This window comes from Pyricularia pennisetigena, chromosome 5 (genome assembly GCF_004337985.1).
Source record: "Pyricularia pennisetigena strain Br36 chromosome 5, whole genome shotgun sequence".
NCBI lineage: Eukaryota > Fungi > Ascomycota > Sordariomycetes > Magnaporthales > Pyriculariaceae > Pyricularia > Pyricularia pennisetigena.
Genome location: NC_043743.1, coordinates 2,783,748 through 2,809,010, shown reverse-complemented (window position 1 = coordinate 2,809,010; position 25,263 = coordinate 2,783,748). Strand labels below are relative to the sequence as shown.

The 25,263-nt window shown below is 51.2% G+C and overlaps 8 protein-coding genes across 8 annotated transcripts; 7 read left to right on the top strand and 1 right to left on the bottom strand.

The window, feature by feature from the left end:
- Positions 1-2,359: 2,359 nt before the first annotated feature.
- PpBr36_08777 (uncharacterized protein) lies at positions 2,360-4,977 on the top strand (the record flags this gene model as incomplete). The annotated part of the gene is made up of 4 exons (XM_029895902.1): positions 2,360-2,513; positions 2,613-3,170; positions 3,230-4,769; positions 4,842-4,977. The coding sequence occupies 4 exons, from the start codon at positions 2,360-2,362 to the stop codon at positions 4,975-4,977; spliced, it is 2,388 nt and encodes a 795-aa protein (XP_029747297.1).
- Positions 4,978-7,389: 2,412 nt separating this feature from the next.
- PpBr36_08776 (uncharacterized protein) lies at positions 7,390-8,697 on the top strand (the record flags this gene model as incomplete). The annotated part of the gene is made up of 2 exons (XM_029895901.1): positions 7,390-7,926; positions 8,044-8,697. The coding sequence occupies 2 exons, from the start codon at positions 7,390-7,392 to the stop codon at positions 8,695-8,697; spliced, it is 1,191 nt and encodes a 396-aa protein (XP_029747296.1).
- Positions 8,698-11,065: 2,368 nt separating this feature from the next.
- PpBr36_08775 (uncharacterized protein) lies at positions 11,066-12,337 on the top strand (the record flags this gene model as incomplete). Its single annotated transcript, XM_029895900.1, has 1 exon — positions 11,066-12,337. One exon carries the CDS (start codon positions 11,066-11,068, stop codon positions 12,335-12,337), a length of 1,272 nt encoding a protein of 423 aa, XP_029747295.1.
- Positions 12,338-14,082: 1,745 nt separating this feature from the next.
- Positions 14,083-15,094, top strand: PpBr36_08774 (uncharacterized protein; the record flags this gene model as incomplete). The annotated part of the gene is made up of 2 exons (XM_029895899.1): positions 14,083-14,827; positions 14,913-15,094. The coding sequence occupies 2 exons, from the start codon at positions 14,083-14,085 to the stop codon at positions 15,092-15,094; spliced, it is 927 nt and encodes a 308-aa protein (XP_029747294.1).
- An 894-nt stretch (positions 15,095-15,988) lies between these two features.
- On the top strand, positions 15,989-17,548 carry PpBr36_08773 (uncharacterized protein; the record flags this gene model as incomplete). The annotated part of the gene is made up of 4 exons (XM_029895898.1): positions 15,989-16,483; positions 16,581-17,278; positions 17,344-17,380; positions 17,459-17,548. 4 exons carry the CDS (start codon positions 15,989-15,991, stop codon positions 17,546-17,548), a joined length of 1,320 nt encoding a protein of 439 aa, XP_029747301.1.
- A 596-nt stretch (positions 17,549-18,144) lies between these two features.
- On the bottom strand, positions 18,145-19,791 carry PpBr36_08772 (uncharacterized protein; the record flags this gene model as incomplete). The annotated part of the gene is made up of 5 exons (XM_029895897.1): positions 18,145-18,757; positions 18,836-19,139; positions 19,219-19,353; positions 19,429-19,614; positions 19,686-19,791. 5 exons carry the CDS (start codon positions 19,789-19,791, stop codon positions 18,145-18,147), a joined length of 1,344 nt encoding a protein of 447 aa, XP_029747300.1.
- Positions 19,792-20,786: 995 nt separating this feature from the next.
- On the top strand, positions 20,787-22,637 carry PpBr36_08771 (uncharacterized protein; the record flags this gene model as incomplete). Its single annotated transcript, XM_029895896.1, has 1 exon — positions 20,787-22,637. The coding sequence occupies one exon, from the start codon at positions 20,787-20,789 to the stop codon at positions 22,635-22,637; it is 1,851 nt and encodes a 616-aa protein (XP_029747299.1).
- A 491-nt stretch (positions 22,638-23,128) lies between these two features.
- PpBr36_08770 (uncharacterized protein) lies at positions 23,129-24,625 on the top strand (the record flags this gene model as incomplete). The annotated part of the gene is made up of 3 exons (XM_029895895.1): positions 23,129-23,245; positions 23,349-24,098; positions 24,188-24,625. 3 exons carry the CDS (start codon positions 23,129-23,131, stop codon positions 24,623-24,625), a joined length of 1,305 nt encoding a protein of 434 aa, XP_029747298.1.
- Between the last annotated feature and the right edge of the window lie 638 nt (positions 24,626-25,263).

Sequence of the window (25,263 nt, the reverse complement as noted above, 5' to 3'; positions counted from 1 at the left end):
AATCCAATTTCTGTCCGTAAATTAACGGTCAAATCGACCGGGGTGCATCAGGAAAAGCGCGACGCGACTTGGGATACCGTGTCTTTTGCGTTCGCAACTGGGCAGACACGCACTGTGTACAACGTAAAACCAAGATCGGCTACTCAGCGGATGCTTCGTTTGGGTGATTTTTGTTTTTTATTTCATTTTATTTTTAGCTTGGAAAATTTTTCTCTACCCCTCTATTTCTTTTGCGCACCGCGTTATTAATGCTCGCCTCTTCTGTTATTCGCATCGTGGCGGGAAACCCTTCGAGGCCATGGTGAAATACGGAGTGAGAAATGCGCAAACTTGTCATCTTTCGCAATTACACGGTGGTTTCATCGAGAAGGGATGAACTGGAGGGATGTTCTCGTCGCAAAATGGCAAATGCACTGAGTGCTAGCTTTCTCCAAAGAGCTTGCAGGCCCCTCACTCGTCAAGAGCAAACAAGGTGGGCCGGATGCCCCGCTCGATGGCCGTATCTCAAGGAGGGAATAACGTTGCAAGCATAACACCACCTAATGTCCCGTTCCGGAGAGCCAATAAAATATCCTTTCCTTTGCATTGACCAAGGTCGGTGGTCGCGGTGTGTGTGGCTGGAAGGAGGGTCGATAGGCAATCGACGCGTGGGCGTCGTCCATTAATCGATCGCAAGGCGAGGTTATCGGGGCACTGGTTGGTGTGTTCTCATCACGAGCCTCACGGCTCAAGTGTAGAGTTGTTGTTTAGTCTCAAGTCTAATGCGGAGAGCATGCAGGAGACTTGCGCGCGAGCTCCTCTGACGACGAAGATCCTCCCTCCTCTCCAACTTCGAGCTCTTCCCCTCATTTTCAAGGAGCTTCTATGGGCGCGCGTCACGTTCTCCAGTACTGCAACTGTACAGTATGGACCTCGCGACCTTCCCGCAATTCACAAGCGGGGCAATTGCACGTCTGCCGGGAAGACGGAGAGTAACAAAAGAAAATGAGTACGTTTGTTGGTCTCAAATCCCCACCCACTTCATCTTTTGTTAGGAGCAAACAAGCGGTTGAGCTGTAGACTTTGGGCGTTATTTTTATTTTTGTTTTCTTTGTTTCGCCTCGGAAACCTGTGAAAGGTGACGATTGCTGGCTTATCTATGCAGAAAACTCAAACATATTTTCTTTTTCATCCCTTACACGGTTTTTGGATGGTTCCAGTGACAAAAATCTGACTGCCTGGTGGATAAGGAGGGCGTACTACGTAAAATTGACGGACGCGGGTCCCAATCCATTTTTGGCTTGTTGCTTTCTCCCCGCGGTCCTGTCCCAAACCATCCACGATGACCAAGAATAGATGATGTGCGAGCCAGCCAAATCCAGCGTTCCCCAAAACCACTCCGTAATTACCAGGCCCTCGTGTAAATCAGCGGGACTTCATATCCGTAATGCATCAAGTTAACCGATCATAATTGCCCCTCCCTAAAGCAGACCGCATACTTCCATCGCTGTAATAGCAGAGGACTTGGTAATGTAGTATTAGAAGCCTGGGGGACAACTGGCAATGACCAGCCTGCCAGCAGCTAGGGTAAGCCCACGTACCGTAACCAGCAGCCCATCAAAAGCACAAACCCGAGCGAATCCCAATTTGCCCTGACATGTACGCTAGACCCACCCGACCTCGAAGCTCTGAGCCCCACCAATCTTTCCACCCTGGTCCAGTAGTAGAGGAATCCCCGGCGCGGCCGCCCCTCCTAGCTTTGATTTCCTCCAATCTCCCTTCCACCTCCTTCCCCTCTTCAACTTTTCTCTCTTTTCTCTTTTCCAACCCCTCTCATCAATCCTCCCGTTCGACACATCAAACGGCCACTCACCATCCCACCACCCAAAAAAAAACCCAACGCATCGCCAGCATCTTGTCTCGCCCACGTAGACAGGATCGCATTCAGCCCACACGCATATTTTTATTGTTTTAAACACGGCCAGGGCCGTTGATCCCACCCAATTGTCGGATAATCTCGATCCATGACCGGCAGCACATTATCGCCAATGACAAACATCGCCCCGCAACGTCAACGAGACACGCTTTAAACCCCACGGGAGCGAGTGCGAGCGAGGAGTCGGGCGATTTCAGCGATCGTTCTTTGAGGGGGTTACGAAGTTTCTTTTCCCGGGTGTCTTCCATTCGACGTCGTTGTTGTCCCAAGGACCGTTGTCGCTTTTCTGCCCGCGCGTGCAGCTGGTGTCCGTGAAAACAGTTCCGTCGAACGGTTTGTTGAACGACTTGACGGATTCCTGCCACTTATTGGCTATACCATAAAGCCCATCACGACATTAAAAAAAAAAAAAAAAAGACAAACGACTACAGCAACGTCGTCACAATGCCTGCCGCAAATGTAGCTGCGATACCTACAGATGCGGCCTCGGCGCCGGCCTCGCGGAAAACCTCACTCGCACCGGAGAGGAAGTACAAGTGCCAGTTCTGCAACCGCGCCTTCAGTAGAAGTGAGCATCGGAGTCGTCACGAGAGGTCTCGTAAGTTAGCTCGCCCCATATGCCGTTGCACGTCACGGCGTCGGTATAATTTTCTCAGACACAAGGTGCATAGCTAACATGGGAATGCAAATCCTGCAGATACCAAGGAGCGACCATTTAAGTGTATGAAATGCCGCAGCACCTTCGTACGTCGTGATCTACTGCTTCGCCATGATCGCACTGTTCACGCGAAAGACGGCGGAGTTCCTCTGCACAGCGATGGAAAGCGTCGTGGTGGAGCCAAGCCTAGAGCTGTTGCGACACCCAACAAGGAGCCGATAGGCATAGATGCGGCCGCCCTGGAACAGATCGAAGCCAGCAGCGAAGGTGTTTTCGACGTGGAGACGGCAGCGATGCTCGTTGCAGACTTACATCACAAAGCTACCGCCGCAATGCGTGCTAATAGCGGTGAAGGCAGTTCTGGGGCCGCGTATCCGCAGAGCGGGGCAAACATGATGGACTCGCCCGTGTCTTTTCCTTCTGGGCCTATTGCTATTCCACAGTGGGACACCTTCATGCCTCAGGCGGTGGCAGAGCCCAAGGCCCATTCCATCGCGTCGAGTGCGTCAGGCTCTTTTGAGTCCCAGCCCAATTTCAACGGATCCCTTGCTCAACATCCAGCCCAGCTTCCCCCTCTTGGTACTCCGACATTAAATGGTGAGTTTTGATTATCCAAACAGCATTTTGCGCAGAACTGACAGGTTATCAATCTTCAGCCCCCGCTCCTCCGCACTCACCCTTCCTGGCTCATGGCGGTGTTCACAGTCCAGTCGAGTCCCATCAGGCCCAGTCCATGGCCGGGTTTAAAGCCCCTCAGGTTATCGGTGACGAAGAGCGCAACATGATACTGGATAACATTCGCACAAGTGACAGTGAACAAGCTATCCCAGACGGCTTCCGCCTACCAAATCTTCCCTCGCTGAATCGCTACCTCGCCACTTACTTCGGACTGTTCCATCACCATCTGCCGTTCCTGCATCCATCATCGTTTAAGCCCACCGAGGTCTCGTCTCCTCTGCTGCTCGCAGTCCTGTCCATTGGTGCACTTTATGCGTTTGATCAAGATCAAGCCTACGCTCTCCATATTGGATCCAAAGTGCTTGTCAATCAATTCCTGCAAAACAAGGAGAATTTTAGCTCTCGCCAATGTCCTCTTTGGACGATGCAGAGCTCGCTTCTCAACATGATATTTGCCAGTTGGAGTGGTGATCCTAAGGGTCTTGAGTGGGCTTGCTCCATCAAGAGTTTGTTGGCCAACATGGTGTCTGGTAACCGTTATGAGTTGAAGCTTCGACAAGAGGCCAGAGAGACACGCTTGCCTTCTCGCGCCGAGTGGATTGAGGACGAAGGCTGCAGACGTACGTACTATGCGGTTTACATCTTCTTCGGATTGCTCACTTTGACCTACAACCACACTCCTGCGATTGGGTTCAATGAGTTTGAGGACTTGCAATTACCGTCGACGGAAGGGCTCTGGAACGCAGTGGTCTCAGACGAGGCTGCTTGGCAAGAACAGCTTAAGGCTTCTCACACGGTGGTGTTCATGCAGGCGCATGAAAATCTGTTCCAGGGTGAGATGCTCAAGTACAGCGCGTTCGCCACTCGTGTCATGATAAACGCACTCTTCCTGGAGGTTTGGTACCACAAGCGTAGCCCGGAGGCTCTGCAGGATGTTGTCACAGAGTACAAGCTGAGGCTCGCTCTGGAGACTTGGGAGAAGTCCCTGGAACTGTGCGAGCCGGAAGCAGTCGCCGTACCTCTGAGTGCGCCTCACAAGGGCCACCCATTGCTCTTCAACGCCAAGGCCATGTTCCGCAATGCGCGTTCCCGCCTGGAGGTTGACTTGAAGGCCGTGCAAGAGGCACTGCGGTACCACGACTCCTACGAGGTTGCTGCGGCTATGTCAAGTGCCCGTGACAAGGTCAAGCGCACAACTGAGATGCTCAAGGTTATCCAAGAGTGCTTCAACTGCATTGAAACGGCTGTTCTGCAGGGTGTCCGCTGGGTGGCGCGCACATCGCCTACCCAGTGGAGCATAGAACATCCTCTGTGCGGACTCGACATGATGATTATCCTCAGTCTTTGGCTCTACCGTCTGGAACATGACGAGGAGCCTGCCACCGACGATGAGTTAGCCATGTACAACAAGATCCGCCAGCTTTTTGACAAGGACCTTGACGAGTCCTATGTAGCTCATCTAAGCTCTATTGTCGCCCGCCTGTGGGGCTCGATGCTGGATGAGGTGGTTGTTTGGGGGTAAGTTCTTTGCCTGGTTCTGAATTTGATCATTCCCATTTTACAATGCTAATTAAACTTTCTTGCATACAGAATCACACGTTTGATGGGTGAATCCTTCCGCCTCCACTCGCAAGCCTTAGTCGGTTACGTGGATGATGTCGAGGCGTCGTCGAATGTTTCGACGCCGGAGATGTCACAGGGTGCCGACGAAGACAGCGTGTATTAATAAAACGATACGAAGTGATGATTTCTTTTGTTAGCTGGGGTAGGAATTTATACCAGGCATATACCTCTGGATTTCTCCGCTTAACTTTCTCTCGGCTTTGGGGGTGCGGGTCGTGGAAGGTTGGTTGTGAGAGGGAGAAATGGTTGTCGTTCTTTCTGCTTTTTTTTTCTTTTTATTTTCTCTCTCGCGTCTTGCGTTTGTTCTTCTCGTCTCCTCTCCTCTACATGTTGGCTTTATTGGCCAACTTGTTTCTATTTTTTTTTCTCTCTTTTTCCTTCCTTGATTTGCTTTTCTCTTTTCTCAAATCTCCTCTCCTGGAGTCTGCATATCAGCGTTCTCGTTACATCTTTTGTTGGTCACGGGCAATATGCCAGGGCAGGGTCGGTCAATTGGTTTCGCATAGGCTCCCAAGGAGAGGGAATCTGCGCTCTTAGCGCGCCTAATATTGCACACTAACTGTTGGCTGGTCCATATGGAGGTCTCCTTTTCTGCTTGTCCCATTAGCTACGGCGACCTTATTCACATATTAATATTCGCCTTCGGGTCCTCTCTCGTTTCCTTTTTCCTTTATTTTTCTTTTGCTTTTCATTATACTGCAACATATTCCCTCGTTTCTTTTCTCTCCTTGATACCTTGTTCGATATACACTTCGCAATTATTACATCCTACTTACGCCTGGGGCCTAAGGGAGTGCCGAAATGCATGCTCTTGTTTCAGGCTTTTCATTTTCGACATCATGATGACAACGAGATGCCTCGTTTAGTCTAAACCATGACCAAATTGCTGTCAAACATGGTTGTCATTTTGAACTTTTGCTTCATTGGGATCTGTGTGTTTGTGATCAGCAAACTTTCACTGCATACATGCGTCTATAGCAATCAGACGCCACTCATGCCTTTGTATCCATGTCTTGTTCTAATGTGAAATTGCCATATTTGTGTATTGCGTAGGATGTACTGTATCAGCCAAGGCAAGATGTCTTGACTACTGGAGAGGTAAACGTGCCTGGCTTCGGGAGTGGACCTCGGCTTAGAAGCGCTCTGTGAATGAAGGTTGCTCGCTTGAGTGGCGGGGAAGGACTCTTGACTGACAAAGGACAATGTTGCTGCATTCTCTCCAACACGGTTTTCTAAGATGGTGCCGTGCCCTCAGTATAAATTAGGGGTCGCGCTAGCTAGCGCTGGCGTTAGTGCATAACATCTCTCTTTAGTCTAGTTGATAGGAAACGCAAAAAGTCATGGGTTCTTGTGGTGAGGCCAACTCAGAATGTCGATGCACACATTGGTGTGGAACGATGGAAGAGGTTTCCTTGGCCAGCCTAATAACCAATATGTTGGCACCCCAGCGCACTCGCTCGCATCAATCACAGCTCCTGTACCCTCTTTCGGCTTACGTTTAACAACAATTATCATTCTCTATAAGTATCTGTCTTATTTGCTGGTGGCTTTGCTGACGCAACCCCAGGGTGATTCCTTTACGAATTGAAAATCATTTTTCTCCGGGAGAAATGTCACTTTTTGCTCATAAGGCCGGCAAGCAATGACATGGGCGGAAAGGCTTTTTTTCTCTCTCTCTCTCTTCAGACACAAGTGCCACCGCCATCCCCCGACAATTACGAGACGGCTCGCGACGACTTTACTGGACTAGCGTAGCTTAGGTCCTACCCTCGGTGTTTTAATTTATTTCGTATCGGCCAAATACGTGCGCTTTCGGAGACGAAAAAAGAAAGACAAGCGTAGCTTACTCTTTCTCTCCCATGGGGTAGCATGGTTGTAGATATAGCGGCTCAGATGGAGAGGGGGGGCACTCACTCTAAGCTCTGCCGGCAGCAACGGTCGTGCGTTTGTCTTAACCCGAATGTTTACTGAATGGCATTGCGAGAACGTAACTGTGCCAAGGGGCTGTCACACAAGAGAGAGGGGAGCAGATGGTGGGACAAATGCCAAGAAAGGACAGTCACCTTGTGGTTGTTTTATAATCGATTCCTTCGGCCGCCGGAAAGTGAAGTTGCTGTCACTGTTTTTTTTTTTTTTAATTGTTTTGCTGCCTCTTATCCGCCTCTCCATATTTTGTAGCCATCAGTACGTTCATTTATTCCACTGCAGTAAATCACTGTGTTCTCTCGTTTTTTTTTTCCTGTCAACACTTTTGGGGTTTACGAACATCTCGTGTTGCCAAACGGCCATCTTGATGTCAGCTTATAATCACTCCTTCGCCTCAAGTCACTTTTATGCATAACCACCAGGACAGAGAGGTCTGGGCTTAGCGATTTTCTTCGGTCTTTTTTCTTTTTTTTTTTTTTTTTTTTTTTTTTTTTTGCCTGGGCAGGATCCAGGCCTCACTATCTCTTATTGTCTATCTTTAAATCCTGCCTCTGCAGATCATCGACTCTACTAGTGTCTGTCATGTTCAATGGCGGCAACGAGAACCATGGCTACAATATGGCACAAGGCGTGCAGTGCACATGGGATTCTCACACTCAGCTCACATTTCGTTCAGTTGGCGATTTTGATGATGCTGCTCTTGGGCATGACAAAGGCCGACTGCGAATGCGGCTATGCCAGCCCAGTGTCAAGGGAGAATGGCGATGTTTTATTCACAGATCTGCTCGAGACGGACTTTGCGCACCTCACGCACTTGGCAGACAACACCGACTGGCTGGGCCAGACATGGAACAAGTCGAGCGAGAGTGCTCGAGGCCAGTTTGGGGAGGTGTTCTCAAAAGACAACATCGTGCCCAATCCCGCGCGCAGCAGTCGCGTGATTCGGGTTGATACTGGCGTCAACGGACAGCCAGCCGGTCTGGATCTCATCGTCAGGAGCAAGTTGGTTGATGACATGGTTCCGAGTGCGGAGCTCGACTCTGCGAGGAGCGATATTCTCTGGGGCTCCTTTCGCGCTGGCCTCAAGCTCACGGGAGACCCGGGCACATGTGCAGCTTTCTTCTGGGTAAGTCGTATCTCTTGGTGTGTTTTGACTTATGCTACAAAAAAGACAAAGAAAAGAAACCCAAACTCGACAAACCCGTGCTTGCTAACTGGACTCGAACTTGACAAAAATGTTCAGTACTACAATGATACGCAAGAAATCGATATGGAGTTCCTCTCCCAGGAGTTTGATGCCTCAAAAAACATCTTTCCCATCAACCTAGTCCTGCAGTCCCGCGCGGCTCTCGAGGCGGGCTACAACGCGCAGGCGACGGGCAACTTCAAGAAGATCAACCTCCCCTTCGACCCGACGCGGGGTTTTCACGAGTACCGCATGGACTTTTTACCTAGACGGGTCATCTTCTACGTCGACGGGCAGGCGCTCGCTGAGATGACGGGCGACGCGGTCCCCGACCACCCGGGCCACCTGATCCTGCAGCACTGGAGCAACGGCAACGCGCTGTGGAGCGGGGGCCCGCCGCCGCGCGACGCCGTGCTCACCGTCGCCTACGTCAGAGCCTACTTCAACTCGTCGAATGAGGCCAGGAAGCAGGACTGGGAGAAAAGGTGCCACGATGCGGCCGCCCCGGGGGCAGTCTGCCAGATCCCAGAGAGAGTGAGCGTCGCGAACCCGTCCCTGTTCAGCACCGCGGCTAACATGACAAACAACCAGACGGTGTCGACGGGTGGGCTTGAGGCGTCAAAATCCCTGGCTGCTGGCGCGAACGCTGTATCATGGTTGTTTGTGGCTGCGGCGCTGCTCTTCACGGGTTTCTGTTCCGAGCTCTGGTGAGTGAAAGGTTTTCCTCGGTGCGTGTCTTGGCGAGGGGGTTCTCCGGCGTTGGTTGGATGGTCACGAAGCGTGTTGTTACTTTTTTTGTACTGTTGTTTACTTTGCGGAGTTGGGGGAAGGGGTGTTGTGATACCCAGGACGATCTTTTCCATCGTTGTTCAAGGTGCAGACGCGGCAGGCATAAATTTCAGAGGCTTGAGCGTGCAGCAAGCTGCAGTTAACGACATTGCGAAATATTATTATGTACTGTGAGAAATAACCTGCAATTTAATGACCGTGAATCTCGGAAACGACAACAAAAAAATACCCGGTGGGCTGGTCATGCAATCTAAGTATAACTGGTCACTAGATATATATTAGTTATTAAAAACTTTGGATCTGTACAATATTTGTCTAACTTTGACCTTATTACTATGCTGCACTTTCTAATATTTAAAGTCAAGTAAGCTAGCCACCTTTGGCACTGTTGTTCTCCTTTTCCACATGTCTTTTCCATTTATCCTCTATTATTGCCTATCTCTTACTTTCAGTTTAATTTGTGTCAAGCAGCGGAAAACCATCTCTTCCAAAAACAACTACCTTCCGTTCAAACGGGTTCTGGCCCCGTTCGAACAAACGTCGGCGAAAAATCCGAACTGGATCCGGCCTTTAAAAGACCTTCCGAGTGCAACCCCAAAGCCTGGTGCCATCTAAGCTCCCCCAACGGAAACAAAACTTCAAACCGTAGGGGACGCCGAAAAAGACAAAAGCATCCACAACCCGGAAGAAGGTAAATTAATAAATATTCCCACATAACTCAAGACATGGCTGCAAGTTAGAAAATATATGTACTAACGATATTGTTTACCTTCTGTAGGTGAAGATTGCTGTGCTACCATGCGTATTGAGGGACCTGTTGCTTGTTGCCGTATTTTGGTTGTGATGTTCAATGAGGTAAAAAGGAAAGATCAAAAAGATGTGCCACAAGGGTCGGGCACAAGGAGGCAGGATTAGTGGGAACCAATCCTGTGGCCATGTCGTTTAGATATTCTGAGATGTTTATCCACCAATATACACAACCACCAAATCTTTCACATCAGACAGCATATTATTCTTTCTCTCTCTTGTTTTGACAGAGAGGAGAGACAAAGAAATAGAGAGTGACTTGCCTATTTACGTAATAGCATCTGTTAGGGGCATCACGTGCCGGCAACCCAACATGCCCCCCTTCAAAGACCTGTCCCCCGCTCAATCTCCAAACTTCACTGTGTCCAGCCGACACATCCAAGACATCATCCCCGGGGGACCACTTGACTATTTTTGTCTACTTACAGGAGAACCAGAGGGGGATGAAACAAACAGAAATTCCGTCCGTTTTCCATGAGCTCTCCACGTGGCGGCGTTCTGCTCAGTTCGCATCCTATTAGGCGATGGCCCCGGAAAAAAAGACTGAAACATATACACAAGTCACGAACTGGTAATTTGCGGGGGGAAAAACAATAAAAGATCCCTAAATTGTTCATCCTACCACGGTCCCGAGTCTGAGACCATGCTCGTGCCACCTGCTGCGGACATTTGATGACAAAAGAGGGAGAGACAGTGACCCGGCAGTTTGGTTTTTTTTTTCTCCTTCCTTTGCTATTGCCGCTTATATCTGGGCCTAAGATCCTGCAAGGGTTCCAAAACACCATGCAAGGGACGTAAGAACGCCACCAGATTCCAAGTACCGAATCTTGGGTAGGCTTTCTCTTTTTTTTTGGAAGATCAAAATCATGACTTGGTGGCGCTGGACCCCCCCGTCGATTAAAGACATTAATACGACGAACAGGTTTTGTTCAATTGCCACCTGATATCAGCTCGAAAAAACATCTTGGGTACCATCTATCCCTCACTGGCTCAGAGGTAACTGTCATCAAAACAAGATATCATTATATTTATCTCGTGGACCCGCATGGTTCACACCTTGACACACCATGTCAGCGCAATGATGACATCCTATATGGTCCCCCAGGGAGGGGATGGATGTCATCAGGGGGGAAATATGATAAGCAGGTGATGGATGAACGGTCCAGATTCAGTTTTGCAAATGCAACATTGCGAAGGGCTTGGCGCGTTCCGAGCGGGTATAATATGGGAGATAACTGCCCACGAACTTACAGTCGGTGGTACGGGTCCAACATCACTCTTCTGAAACATTGCGTTAATATTAAATCTGTTATAACAACCGGCGATATTCAACCTTTGGCTACAGTGGAGCCCACCTTACCTTTTTGGAAACCTGCAGTTCCCATCCGTACATACTTGGTGTCACTGCATTGACAGTTGGGTAATTACAACCACATATCCAAGGACCAAGTCGGTAATATATTCTCCGGTGTCAGCTGTCATCATGACAACCCTTCGAGAAGTTTTGCAACATCAGCAAGAGCATGGCGTCCTGATGGCCCCCACAAAGGCACCTCAGGAGACTGACGGCACGGTAGGGATACAAGCCACGCCGCAGTCCATGCCCTTTGCCCTTCGCAACAACACAGCCTCCTCTGCCGTGTATGCATACATCACGGGCCTGGACAGCAGCAACGGCTCGCGCGTGGTGCTCATCCAGCGCGATGGGAAAAGTCTTTACTACCCAACGAGCCCAGCGGCGGACCTCCAACCCCTGCAGGCCGACTGCGCGATCCCGCTGGGTCCGCCGGGGTCTACGACGACCGTCACGGTGCCGCGGATGTCGGGCGGGCGCGTCTGGTTCGTGCAGGACGCGACCCTGACGTTCCTTCTCAACAGAGGTCTCGATAGCAGTGCGGCGCTGGTGGAGCCGTCCATCATGAACCCAGCTGACCCCAACTACCAGCTGAACTGGAGCTTCTGCGAGTTCACCCTCAACGAGGTGGAGCTGTTTGCCAACATCAGCTACGTCGACTTTGTCAATCACCCCATCGCGCTCGTGCTCGAGTCCAACAGCAGGGGCCCGCAGCGGGTCGAGGGGATGCCGGCCGACGGGCTGGCGACGGTGGCTCAAAAGCTTACGGAGCAGAACGGATCGGACGGCGCGGGCTGGGACAGGCTGCTGATCCGGCATAGCGCCTCAGGCAGGCTCCTGCGCGCCGTTAGCCCAAACACGGGCATGAACCTCTTCAGCGGGCTGTTTGCCACCTACTACGATGGATACGTCGACCAGGTGTGGCAGAAATACTCGGCAACCGATCTGACTGTCAACACGCAGTTTACCTGGGGCGTGGTCAAGGGCCGAGTGGCCAACGGTCTTCTGGCATTTGGCAGCGTCGGCAGCTTTGGTCGGCCCAGCACCCGGGACATATTCTCGTCCGACTCGGGAGCGTTTGCGCCGCCCGCTGGCGTCAACCAGGAGCAGCTCCGGAACATCGCGGCCAGGCTTGCGGCGGCGTTCAACAGGTCTACGCTGCTCATCAACTCCAACCAGCCAGACGGGGAGCAGATCTCGACCTACTACACCCACCCCGTGACAAACCACTACTCGCGCATCCTGCATGAAGTCAACATCGACAGGAGGGGATACGCGTTTCCGTACGACGATGTTGTGCCTTCTGGTGGTGGAGACCAGGCCGGCACAGTGAACGATGGGAATCCCAAGCTGTTGACAATCGTCCTTGGTGGTGGGAATACTAGTACAGCGGTTGAGTAGCTGCTGGATGATGGAGGTGTCGTTCATTTGCGAATTTTGCAGTCAGCGTGGTCCTTTTGACCTCCACTTTGAGCCTGTCGTTATCCAGCGCATATCTAAAGGATGCATGTCCGGGTGTTTCTTTGTTTGGGATGGCGTTGTGATGCAATACTTGCTTTCAGTCTTTACCTTGATACCCAATCAGCCACCTAGAATGAGATATTTTTCTTTTCTTTTATTGCAGATTTTTTTTCTCTCCCATCCCCATTACCTGTGAACTCATATCTCCGAGGTCGACTTCCTGGAGAGCATCGGATGAGACCCTTGCTTGGCAAAAAAAAAAATCGAAAGTTGAGGTAGGTGGTGTCCATTAGCGCGCCACAAGGCTTGCTGCGATCATGGAATTCCCTGATCCTAAACTGCCGGGTGGTGGTTAGATATCACTACGGTAGATGCTGCACTAAGGCAAACGTCGGATGGAGGTAGTCAAGCATTTCGGTCCCCTTTCTTGGCTGCAGCAGCAGGTGTTTGTTGGGTGGGTTGTCGTCCTTCCCCACTTGATGATGCGCCCCAAGGACCAGGCCAAGTAAAAGAGTTGTGGATCAGCAAGTGGGTGTGTGGCTCCACCCCCGCGTGACGTATTATACAAACCAAGACATACGTCATGCCTCGCAGCCCACTTGCACTTGGGTCTTTGTTCTCTGTTTTTGTTGCGACCAAAACCAAGTAGCAACATCTCGAAAAAAAAGGGGTCCTAGACTGTGTGGCACCTGAGATCGTCATTCAAGCATAGTTGTGTGTCTGGATTTTGAGGTTTATAAGCTTCAAAAAAGAAAAAAAAAGACATCTCCAAGGATAGTTGTGCGAATGATGCGTCGAAAGGATGTGCACAGTTGCCAGTTGAGCAATGGTGCACGAGGACAATAGCGACCACCACCATAACCCCATTGGAGGGAGGGAAAGACAAAAGCATGAAGCAGTTTTCATGCAACAGGCAAGCTGGGAGGACATGTACTTGCCTGTGGAGGTATGCAAGTATGGTAGTAATACATTTCCGTCCTAGCCTAGGGTCTTTTTTTTTTTTTTTATCTGGGCCTTATCAGCTGGGATTGTCTGGTCCACGCTAAAGTATCTCGCCTTACCAGCGGGTCCATGCCTTCTTTTGCATTGCCTCCCAAGCCTCCCTCTCCCTCCTTCCTTCGTAGCAAGAGAGGAAGAACAGTTACACACAGTACAGTTCCCGATAGTGGGTCTCGGTGGCATCATTCGCTAAGGGACCCTGCACCAAGACGTCACCCACAGATGTTTCCGCGCAACAGCTGCCTGTCCTTGTAGCATATCCGTCCCATCCATCCTTGTTCTAGACTAAGACCCAGGTCATGGATGGTCCCTTTTCCTACATTATAGATACCGCATGCTCTCCCCATATCCCAGGTTCTGTCCGTCCTAACAAGTACTATAATCCAAACTCCTCTTTTCTCACTCGGATCTACCTTCGTCTGAGTCCTGATTAAACATCCCACCAGATCGTGCCACAAGTCCACCGTTGTGCCGAAACTTAACCTTAGATTCGGGACCCTAAAAACTATTTTCAAATAAAATCTATCGAATCCGTTGACTGTTAGTGACCGAAAAAAGAAGTCTATTGCTCTCGATCACAACCAACGTCGCGGTGTAGTGCTAACCAACGCAGAATTTGAGCCATACTATTACTACTTCCGATCAAATACTCTTTGTTAGAATACACATCAAATTACACAAGAACAATGGAAGCAATCAACAGCTTGGCAAGCGTGGCCACCAAGGCCATCTGGGGAGAGACCAACAACACCACCACTGCCACCAATGACAAAGAAAAAGACGCTCCCGCAGCTCTTGAAGTAGCAAAGAAGGAGCCTATCTCCGGTGTCCAAGGAGATACGGCCAAGGGTGAGCCCTTTGATGCCGGCAACATTGAAAATGTTGATGCTGCGAGCAGAACCGAGGCCGAGAGCAAGATCAAGATAGACGACAAGACTGAAGACGAGAGCAAACCCAAGACGGAAAACAAGACGGTAGCCAAGACGGAAACCAAGACCGAAGCCGATCCGGCCGCCGGAGACAAGCCGTCGTCGCACATGAAGAACGACAGCACTACTCACCAAAGTGATGTCCGTGATCCCGCGACCACAGCCGACAATCACAAGGAAGAGGAGAAGCATGATGTCGACAATGTCGAGCCCCTCCAGGCGGACAAGCTGAAGGGCCCCGGTCCTAAGCCACTGGAAATGGTTGCTAGGGAACGAGGAGGCGACGCTGGCAACTCGCCTGCGGACGCCAAAACGGACACCCCGAACCCTGTCGATGGTGCGGCCGATGTCGCCAAAGATGATGCCGAGAAGAAGAAGGACTCTCCCAACCTCAACGAGGATGGAGAGCCACTGGGGACAAAGCATATGAGCAGCACTGGTGTGGCTGCTGATGGGGGTGATTTTGATGCCGCCAATCCTGGCGCTGGCGCAGAGGCCGAGAGTAAGTCACAACACCGTTTTACAAATGCCGTACCCGGCACATGTTGCTTGATCAATAAGTGTGTGATACTGACAACTTCCTTTAGAGATCCTACATGACAAGGGCATTCACACCGAAAAGCCGGCAGCGGATAAGAAGGAAGATTCGCCCACCCGCAAGGCGGTTTCGCCCAGCGGCAAGTCGACGGGGGGAAGCCCCGATAGAAAAGGCATCAGGGGTCTCGGCCACAAGATTAAGGATAAGCTGCGCCGGAGCTCGCAGTCCTGAGCCAGTCGGGTGCAGCCAGTGATGATGGTTCTGTCGAGCCTATTCTTGATTTGCTATTTTTCTAATGCCGTTTTTTTTTTCTTTTTGTAGTTGATATCCAGGGCCCCTAGTATTGGGACGAACCATGAAAGGGGGTTTTCTTTTTCCCTTTCTGGTTCGTCCGACCCACAACCTATACAGTTTTTTGTTGAATCAGCTGTATGGTTTGCCTTTTTGCTTTACTGTATCTTTTTGTCAAATTATTGTTTAATAGACGACCAGCTTGGTTGATGGGTTGTGATGGATTTCTTGATGCTTGTTTATTTTAAAGTAATTATGAAGTTGCAGTGTCCAGTTTTTGAAAGCGTGTCCCGATCATCCTATGGCTTTAAGCACTTGACCGCGATTTGGAGCAAATTAGAACTAGAATGAATTGTCCTGCTTTCGTTTGCGGTATTCCATTCGATCGGGGCTTCCAAGGTGAGTTTCTAGAGCCGACCCCGCGCTTCCTTTTTACTGTTAGTTGTATTACTAAATAGAAAAAAAAATTGAAGTAACAAAGCACCGTTTCGGATGAGACGGCTGTAGCTCGAATTAGGTCGATTTACTCAACTCTCAGGCAAAGTAATCCGATAGCTAGCTACCTGCATTTACCGCTGATTTGGAAGCACATGACCTGCATCTCCTTACTTGCCCAGAGGTGCATGCTTCAGCTAGCGGGTTGTAATCAGCGTCATCTATCGTTTTTTTCCTCTCGACTCTCTCCATCCTGATTCCAATCAAAAATCCACGTCACTATGCATTGACAAGCTCTTTGGTGACAGTTCCGGCATCCGATAAGAATCGCGTGGGGAATAATAGAAAAAAGAAATCTCCGCGAATTCCTACACAAGCACGCAAATAAGCCGATAACTAATGTACTTGAACAAGCAGCCGCTCCTGGCCACATGGCTAGCGCTGGTCTTTGTCACACTTGTATCCTCATCTGCGCCCTCTCCACCCTGGATATCACCAGCATGGTTCGATGACAGCGAGAGCGCGCAGAAGCCCATCGACAAACCTCTAGACGTAGCAAACAGACCGGGGATAGGCTACATAGCGCTGGGCGACTCGTACGGCGCAGGTATCGGGACCGAATATGATGGCGATGAGAACAAATGTCGGCTGGGGAACCATGCCTACACCAGCCTCATCTACAGAGACCTCGTCAAGGCCTGGGAGGACGCCGGCGGCGGCAGTGACGGCACGCCCCGGCCCGTGTTTCAGTGGCGCAGCTGCACCGGCGCGACATCCTCGGATCTGCTCGGCCAGGGCGGACAGATAGCGTCCATCAACAGTTCGCTTCCGCTTTCTTTCGCTACGCTGTCCATCGGCGGCAATGACTTGGGATTCTTTGATGTCATCAATTCGGTAAGAAGAAGGAAATATCAAGCACTTGCACGCTTGGGCTTTGTCTTGCTCACTAACATTCTGCCAAAACACACTCACCTCCTGCCCCCCCCGACAGTGCATATTCCGCTTCTACGGCTTCTACTCAGGCACCTGCGCCGCCGCCATCCGGCGCGCCACGAACCTTCTCGACAGCCCAGCCTTTGAGCTCAGCCTCGAGATGGCGCTCCTCTCGCTCCTCGACGCGGCGCGCTGGGAACAGCACCCGCGGTTCGCAGTGATCGTGACCGGCTACGCGCGCTTCTTCGACGCGCGGACCTCGGCCTGCGACGACCGATCGCTGGGCGTGTGGATCGGCGGACCCAAGCTGTCGGCGAGGCTACGGGCGCGGCTCAACGGCCTCGTCGACGCCGTCAACGCCAGGCTGCGCGACACAGTCCGAGCTGTAAACCTGAGGTTCGCGTCGCCCCGGCAGAGGGTGCTGTTTGTCGACTACGATGAGCAGTTTGAGGGTCATCGGTTCTGCGAGCCGGGGGTGCTGGAGCCGGATTACCAGAGGGATGATACTTGGTTCTTTCTGGTGGGTGGCAAAGATAATGGGGGCAGTGGTGGTGACGGTGGCGAGGTCGTGGAGGAGGAGCCGTGGCCCCTGAAGCCCCCGGCAGTCGATCCGGATACCTGTCTCGGGCCGGCGAGGGATTCGGGAGATTGGGGTGCTTTGGCCGTCTGCTACATAGCCATGGCCAAGCAGAGGGATCCCAGCCTGCGGCTTGCTCGACCTGTGGTTGTGGACGGTGACGATGATGCATCTGCACAGTGAGTTTTCTGAGCAATTGTTATTGGCCTGCTGTCGGTTTGTTGTCGCTAATGTTGCACTATAGGTATACCTCGGTATACTACGCCAAGACCTTTCATCCGGTAGGTTCATCCTTGGTCGCCGTTAGATGCTTATCAAGACACAGCAAGAGCTAACACTTTGGCTATTCTCGTAAACAGCGGTCGCTTGGACACGAGGCTATCAGGGACGCTGTCTACCGCGAGTGGAAAAGGGTATTTGATGAGGATTTGGTGCACAGCCAGGAGTGAATCTAGCATAGCATTTGTTGCGGTTTACACATAGAAACCATGGAAGCTGCCATTTTGATCAGTGGATAAGAGCGTTTTTCATGGACTATGCAGAACAGGCAAGACGTGGCTGATATGAAATCGAGCCTCATTTTCTGCTCTTAAGTATGGGTACAATACACACCTACTAAAGCCTTCACCACAGCCTGCCAAGCCCCTCCCTCGATGCAGGGTGCAGATTCGACTTGGTCGGGCACTCGGGATGGTTATGAGCGTATCATCTTGAGCAGTCGTAGCTGACACCTTGGGCAAAGACGCGGCCGTCCAGGACGGAGGACTTCGCCGTGATGGTTCCATGGAGGGCAGGAAAGTTCAAAAAAAAAAAAAAAAAAAAAAAAAAAAAAAAAAAACGAGATAGGTACCCGCTATTCATAGTTGGAGAGCTTGATCGCAACAGGTATATCAACAAGTAGCAAGCTGCAATATTGAGAGAAAAAAGCCCTTCAAGCTTGCTAGAAACCGCAAGGCAAGCAGATTTCGCTTATGTTTTCCTCCAAGGCTCTATAAACTCGCTTTCATATTCCATTCAGCCCACTTATCCCGGTAAATGCTTTTGATTATTTCGCAGCTGTACCTGCCGTTTCCATCTGACTCTCCTTTCGAGCATCGACAAGACTTGGCTCTGTGCCCTGTTTCTCTGAAGCATCCGCGGGAACGGACGGCTCACTCGCGTCTTCCAACGAGTCCGCCACAGGGTCCGCCACGGTATCCTCATCCGTCCCGGAGTCCTTCTGGCCTCTCTTCATGTAGCGCTTGAAAAAGTACACCAGAAGCTGGGCAATAAAGACCTGCTCGATCGTGTAGAGCAAGACCGGGATCTGAACAAAGGCCCTGCGGAGGTTGTCCGACTGACTCCACATGGCGGTGACGAGAGGGATACCGAGGCTGGTCGTCTTGGCGGCGCCGCAGAAACACACGGCAATCGTCTGCTCCTTGGACATGCGTTTCGGTACAACGACACGCTTCAGGAGCGCCGGGAGCTTGCAAAGTGGTTTCTTCTCGAAGGCGCCTTGAGCCCACGTCACTAGCCCCAGGGGCGGTCTTGCAGAAAAAAAGCAGATCAAGGTAAACAAGAGATATAGTCCGATGTTCATGAAGATGTTAAAGATGAGCGAGGCTTTCGGGGTCACGTAGAGGGCGCCCGTTGCAAAGGCTCCGCAGAACGTTGTCCTGCTCATCAGGTTAGTCATCTCTCTTGCCAGGTACAAAACAGGGAGCTCCTATAGGAGATGCTTGAAAATAACCAACCAAACGAGAAGAGCAAGACAGATGGTTGATATCTTTCCGAGATATAGCTTCTCCAGAGCCCACTTCACGGGCTTTGGGAAGAAGAAACGTAATATTTGGCCGACCGCGAGTGGGATCAAGACTGACAGGCCCAGCTGCTGAGCAACTTTCTGGTACATGGCAGATAAGGTGCTTGGTGATGCTGGTTGCCATTCGTCAAACTCGGGCAGCTTGGGCATGAAGGCGTAGACCAAAGCAGGAGAAATAAAGGCCCCGAAGACGTTGCCAATGACGACCTCGACAATAGCGGCAGCGTCCTCGCCTCCTGTATATACGGGTCAGTAAGCCAAGCTCCTTGCATGGTCCGGTTCGATATCAAGTCCAGAGGCGTTTTTTTTTCTTACCGGCGTTTCGGGTAAAAACGACATTGCTGGCTATAGTAGTGGGTATACAAGACAGGACTATCATGCCAACCAATACAGATATGTCGATGGCGTTTGTCTGCAGATTCCCTGCGGCAATCATAATATGGATAATGGCTATCGAACAGTAGATGTTAGCCTATTAGACCAGTTACTGCAGTAAGGGAACACCATTATGGAGAGAAATTTTACCAAGAGTTATGAGAGGGATTATGAGAAAAGAGATTCCCTGTGTAATAATATGGAGCCTCCAGTTGGTCGAGTGCGTCCGAAGCTTTTCGTAAGGCAGCTGAAGACCAGAGACCAAAAAAATGAAGCCCACAGCACCGAAGAGAATGCTGTACTCAGCCTTGATCGTTCCTCCATGGACACCGACATCTGAACAAGGGGTGTGTTAGTTAGCCAGCCTACAAATGTTTGTTGTTAGGGATGGTAAGATCCAATCCTACGTGGGAAAAAATAAGCCAAGAGGCAAGCGAGACCAAAGGCTATCAAAATCAATTGAGCAGAGATGATGTGCCCGATTTTGGCAAACACTGCCTTGACCTCGGCCATGATTGATGAGGTAGATGAGAGGCCATGGGCATCAAGTGGCTGGACTTGAAGAAAAAAAAAAAAAAAAAAAAAAAAAAAAAAAAAAAAAAATTAGGATGAAGTCATTGAAGATAGCCGCGCATCCTAACTAGAAGCAAAACCATTTCGCATATAGACAACGTTCTGTCGGTACTTTGGTACTTATCAAGCCATACATACCTCCTTTACAATCAAGGACAAGGATGTCCCGATGTCGGGCAACAGGGTCGCAGGGGCGAGACTTAGGCTAGTTCCTCCCGTGTTATTGCCGAAGCGAGACTCAATCTCAATGCTACTGCAACCAAAGACCAAGGAGGAAGAATTGGCGATTAATTTCATCGCAAAGATCGGTGTGTCATAGCAAAGAGTCACATGCCCGGCCAGCAGTTCATTGCAAGGAGGCAAATGCTTTCAGGTACATGCCCTCCGTCAGGGCCGAGGTAAACGGCCGTCTCTATGGGGTTTCAGAATGCTCGTTGAGGATTTGGGAGCATTCCAGGGTATCTCAATTGGCCACCAATTAAGGCTTTTTTTTTTTTTTTTTTTTTTTTTTTTCAAGGTGGGTGGGGTTTCTCTACCTTGGCTGGCGTCTTTACTTGGACGGATTGAGTTGGAAAAAGACATCCTTCGTCGGGATGTTGACGTGCGACAGCTTGTCGACAAAATCGTTGCATTCAGGAACTTTTTTTTTTTTTTTTATGATTCTTTTGCTGCTTCTGTATTCTAGGTCTTCTTTGCCTCTGAACATGCCAACAAGTCTCTTTTGATATGCTGCTGTAGCGTTCAAGTTGAGCTCAAGTGGGGCAAAAAAAAGAAATGCTCACTGTACTGTACACAATAGTTCGCAGATAAAAGCCAATCAATTACGGTATGCGCTGGCTTGTTGGAGTATCTTTGGGATTCGAGCAATTTGCATCAACTCCCACTTCATCGTCTGGGACCAAATCGATTGCCTACATAGGCCGATACCGATCTTAATGGCTTCCACGCATCAAGTGGGCCAAAGACTCTCCTTCGATGGCGCCCTCTGCACCATCAGGTTCATAGGCGATGTCGCCGGCACATCGGGAACCTGGCTAGGCGTCGAGTGGGACGATCCCTCGCGGGGCAAGCACGACGGTTGCCACAAGGGCGTTCGCTACTTCACCTGCCTGTCGCGATCGCCCACCGCCGCCTCCTTTGTGCGCCCGACGAGGCCATCCGACCCGCCTAGGTCGTTTGTCGACGCGGTCCGCGACAAGTACGCCGATGAACCTGAAGGCGACGCGGCTTCGCGGCCCAAGGAGATTGTGATCTCGGGCAAGGTGGCCGAGGAGGTCGGCTTTGACAAGATCCGCCGCCGAATGGCTCAGCTGCACGAGTTGACCATTGTCATTGTGGACGGCGCCCGCATCGCTTTCGTGTGCTCGCCACACGGCAGCAGTGACCATGAATCTTCTGTCAAGGAAACCTGCCCGCGAATCGTAGAGTTAGATATCAGCCGAAACTTGATATCTGACATATCTGTCGTCGTCGAGATCTGCTCTCAGCTCTCCGATTTGCGGAGTTTGAGGCTGAATGGAAACAGATTTTGGAACGTGCTCGACAAAAGCCCACGGCTTGCGTCTGCTCGGGAGGTGCTCAGTAACATCACAGAGCTAGCTATAGATGAAACCCTTCTTTCTTGGGAAGAAATATGTCAAATCACTTCCTGCTTCGGCTCTTTACAAAAACTGAGTTGCGACCTCAACCAAATTTCATCAATACCAGCACCTTTTCCGGCAACGCTGTCCAAGACGCTCACCACCCTTAGCCTCGAGTTTAATGACTTCAGCTCCCTGTCAGATCTCGCCCCGCTGTCAACACTCACGTCCCTGCGCAATTTGATCCTCAAAGGGAACAACATAGCAACGGCATCAAAAGATGACACCACCCCGGGCCCTGTGTTCAGTTCCAGTATCTACCACCTCGACATATCATACAACCGCATAACAACCTGGAAATTCGTAGATGCCTTACCCGACAGCTTTCCGGGCCTGCGTTCCCTCCGACTTGCCCACAACCCCGTCTACGAGAACCCCACTTCAGTCTCTCAGGACGTAGGAGGGACGGCATCATCACAAACCCAACCTGGCGATTCTACCACCGCCACCACAGCCCCCAAGCGGAGCGTCAGCGAGGACCCATACATGATCACCATTGCCCGCGTCGCCTGCCTGGAGCACCTCAACTTCAGCGCCATCACGCCAGCGGAGCGTACCGACGCCGAGATGTTCTACCTCTCCCGCATCGCGCGCCAGCTCGCCACCGTGCCCGAGGGATCTGAGGATCCCATACTAGCACAGCACAGGCGCTACGCTGAGCTATGCGAGCTCTACGGTGAGCCGGCCGTTATGCGGCAGCAGGAGATCAGCCACTCGTTTCTCGAGGGGCGGCTTATCAAGGTCGATTTCCGCATACAGGGGAGCTCCGGGACAGCTCCGGATGGTGTGGACGTTGCTGCCGCGGAGTTGGTGAAAAAGGCGGAGATCCCACGTGCCCTGGACATGTATGCCGTCAAGGGCATCGCTGGGAGGCTGTTTGGCATTTCTCCCTTGGAGCTGCGGCTCGTGTGGGAGACTGGCGAGTGGGATCCCGTCGCTGGGTTCGATGAGGATGATGACGAGGACAGTAGTCCCGATGATGGAGGTGCGGGTCCTGATACGGGGCCTACAGCGGCAGAAGGAGGCAACCAAAAACATGGGCGTCTGGTACGGAGGCAGGTGGAACTTGTCGACAGTCCGCGTCAGTTTGGGTACTGCATTGATGGGAACGAAGCCAAGATCAGAGTTGAGAGGATATCTGCTTGATTAAGCGCCACTGCTCGGTTATATGTTTGTTTCCCTTTCGGATGCATTCTAGCCCGCCAACAAACACCTGTCGGAAATAACGTCCAAGTGATTGGGAGGGCTTGATCAAGTTTGGCAAACTTGCGGCTCGGTATTCTCCAAACAAATGCCAAAGCATTGATTTGGACAAAGAAACATTGACTGCATTTTTGATTCCGGTGTTGGGTCTGCTGGTGGCTATGCCATCCTGCAAACAAAAACATCAAGATTGGCTCTCATAAGATACATCTGAAGAGTCGGATGCACCTGCTGCTGGCCTTGTCATTCCCACCACAATAATCTGTGCTATGTGGAAGCTCAAAAACAGAGCAAAACTGCTGCCAATATATAGACCCAACTTCCTCAGTATCTTTCCCCATCTATTCTCATAGCACGATATTCAGCGCCAACAACCTTGCACCATTGAGCTTCAGCACCAGCCTACATTAACGGCCTTTGCCACGAAGAGCGTAATGGCATCTCTACTACAGTATTACCTTGTCCGTCCGGCCAGAAAAATGCAGACCGAGTCCGGCTTCGTCAGGATCCCTGAGTCCAAGGTCCCAATGATACCTATTGACATCCTTCCCGTGCGTCGACCATCACTAGGCATTATTTCTTTTTGCCATCGCTACCCAAAGAGCTGGATTTGTGACTGACTTCATACGAGTGTCATGGGCTCCCATGAAACAGGAATGGATCGAGATCTTCGGACTCCCGCGCTCGCTCAGGGACAGCTACGCCGTCGGCCTCACCAGCCTGGGCCACGTCGAACAGCCCGAAGAGAAACTGGAGGTTAGGCTGCACAGAGTTGACCCGTCAGTGTACGAGAGAGCCATGCCACATGGCTCTGTATCCCATCTTTCAGGTCACAGTGGCGTATTGGCCCCGAACACCATGAAACCTGCCCAAACAAAGCCGGCCAGAACGACGCCAGGCGACTGCGTCCAGGCAGCGACGTTGGACGAGCTGAGAAAGCAGCGAGGGGAGCGACCCGACAGCGAGAGTTATGTAAATACGACAGAGCCCGGACGACCCGCACTCGACGCCCCGCGCAAACTGGATGCCGAGATGCCCGCAGCGCAGAAACGGCAGGCTGCCGAAGCGGGCAGGTCGCTTCGAGCTGCGCCGCCCGAGAAGCAGCAGGGTACGCGCACCGCGGCCGGAGGAGCCCCCGCATCATCAAAGGAGTCACTCGTAGCCGCGCCAAACGGCCTATCAAGCTCGGTCCACGCACGCCGTGATCTCTCGGTAGAGATGGCAGCTGGGACAGGCATTGTGTCTGCAGCGCCGTCTTCTCGGGACCAACTGTCAGCCGCTAGAGGGCTGCAGCTACTCGGCAGTGAGAGTATGCGGAAGCCCATGCACGGGGCGAAGAAAAAGATAAAGACTCCTGGAGCTCGTCGGTACTGCCATTACTGGTGTCATCATGGAGTGTGCAAGGTGAACTCTTCCTCTAAGTCAATAATACTCGCCCAAAATGAGGCACTTATATATATATACAAGGTTTGCTAATAGCTGGATATGAACAGTGGGGTGCTGAGTGCCACTACCATCACGCGATGCCGGCGACAGGCGAGGGATTGCGAGAGGTCGGACTCAAGGATTACCCCCCGTGGTGGGCGGAGCTCTCGGGCCCGTCGATGGGCACAAGGCAGTGCGGCCGTATGGGGCTGAGCGCAGCAAGGAGAAAAACACCATCCGGGCAGGAGACCATTCCGCACGAGCTGGAGCGAAACCGTGGTCCTGTGAGCAGATCCAAGACCGCGGTCTTGGAGGATGCCGTGTCACTGGCTGCACGTCCGTCAGAGGAGCCGTCACGCTTGCGGCTTTCGGGCAGTTTAGGGGTGGCACATGGGAGGATGCAGTTTCCACCTACAAGCTCTTTGGTGGATGGGAAGGATGTTATCCAGGATGATGGACGCCGGGAGCGGGCTACTCCAGGCCAGAAGCTCGTCGATATTGACTGAGGTTATGCGTACAAATGAACGCTGTGGACCAGTCAGATGCACACAGCGAAGCCCTGGGGGATATGTATTCATGCAAGGAATTCACAAAGTCATTATTGGCAAGACCCCAGCCAGAACAACGATGTAAGGAGGACAAAAGAAACAGCGCGTGGAACAATATTGTGGCTGGGATAACTGCCAAGCCACAAAATGTCACGGTGTTAGCGGGCTCGGGTCAACAAGCAGATAAACTGCGCTAGTCAAATCAGTAATGTACTTTGTATGGATGATTGGATAATGATTTTAGCCGCTGGGAGGTAGTTGTTTTCTTTTTTTTTTTTTTTTTTTCGTTTCTTCCCTTTTTATACAACGAGCCAAATCCTGGAGCATATGCCATTAATATTACTTGGATGCATTGTTGTTGACTCGGAAAAAGTAGTCATCATTGAGTCAGTTTAAAGCTGCTGGTTTCGGTGACGCCGACGACAGGAGCGGCCGCTGGATAAACGTTGTAGAAGCAGTACAAATATGGTCAAGACCATCAAAGTATTATTCTGTGATCTGATATTTATTCCGGTAATTTCCATGTTTTTCTTTATCTAGCCTCACCGCAAGTCTCTACCATATTCCTAATATCTTACCAGTTTATTTTTTCAAAA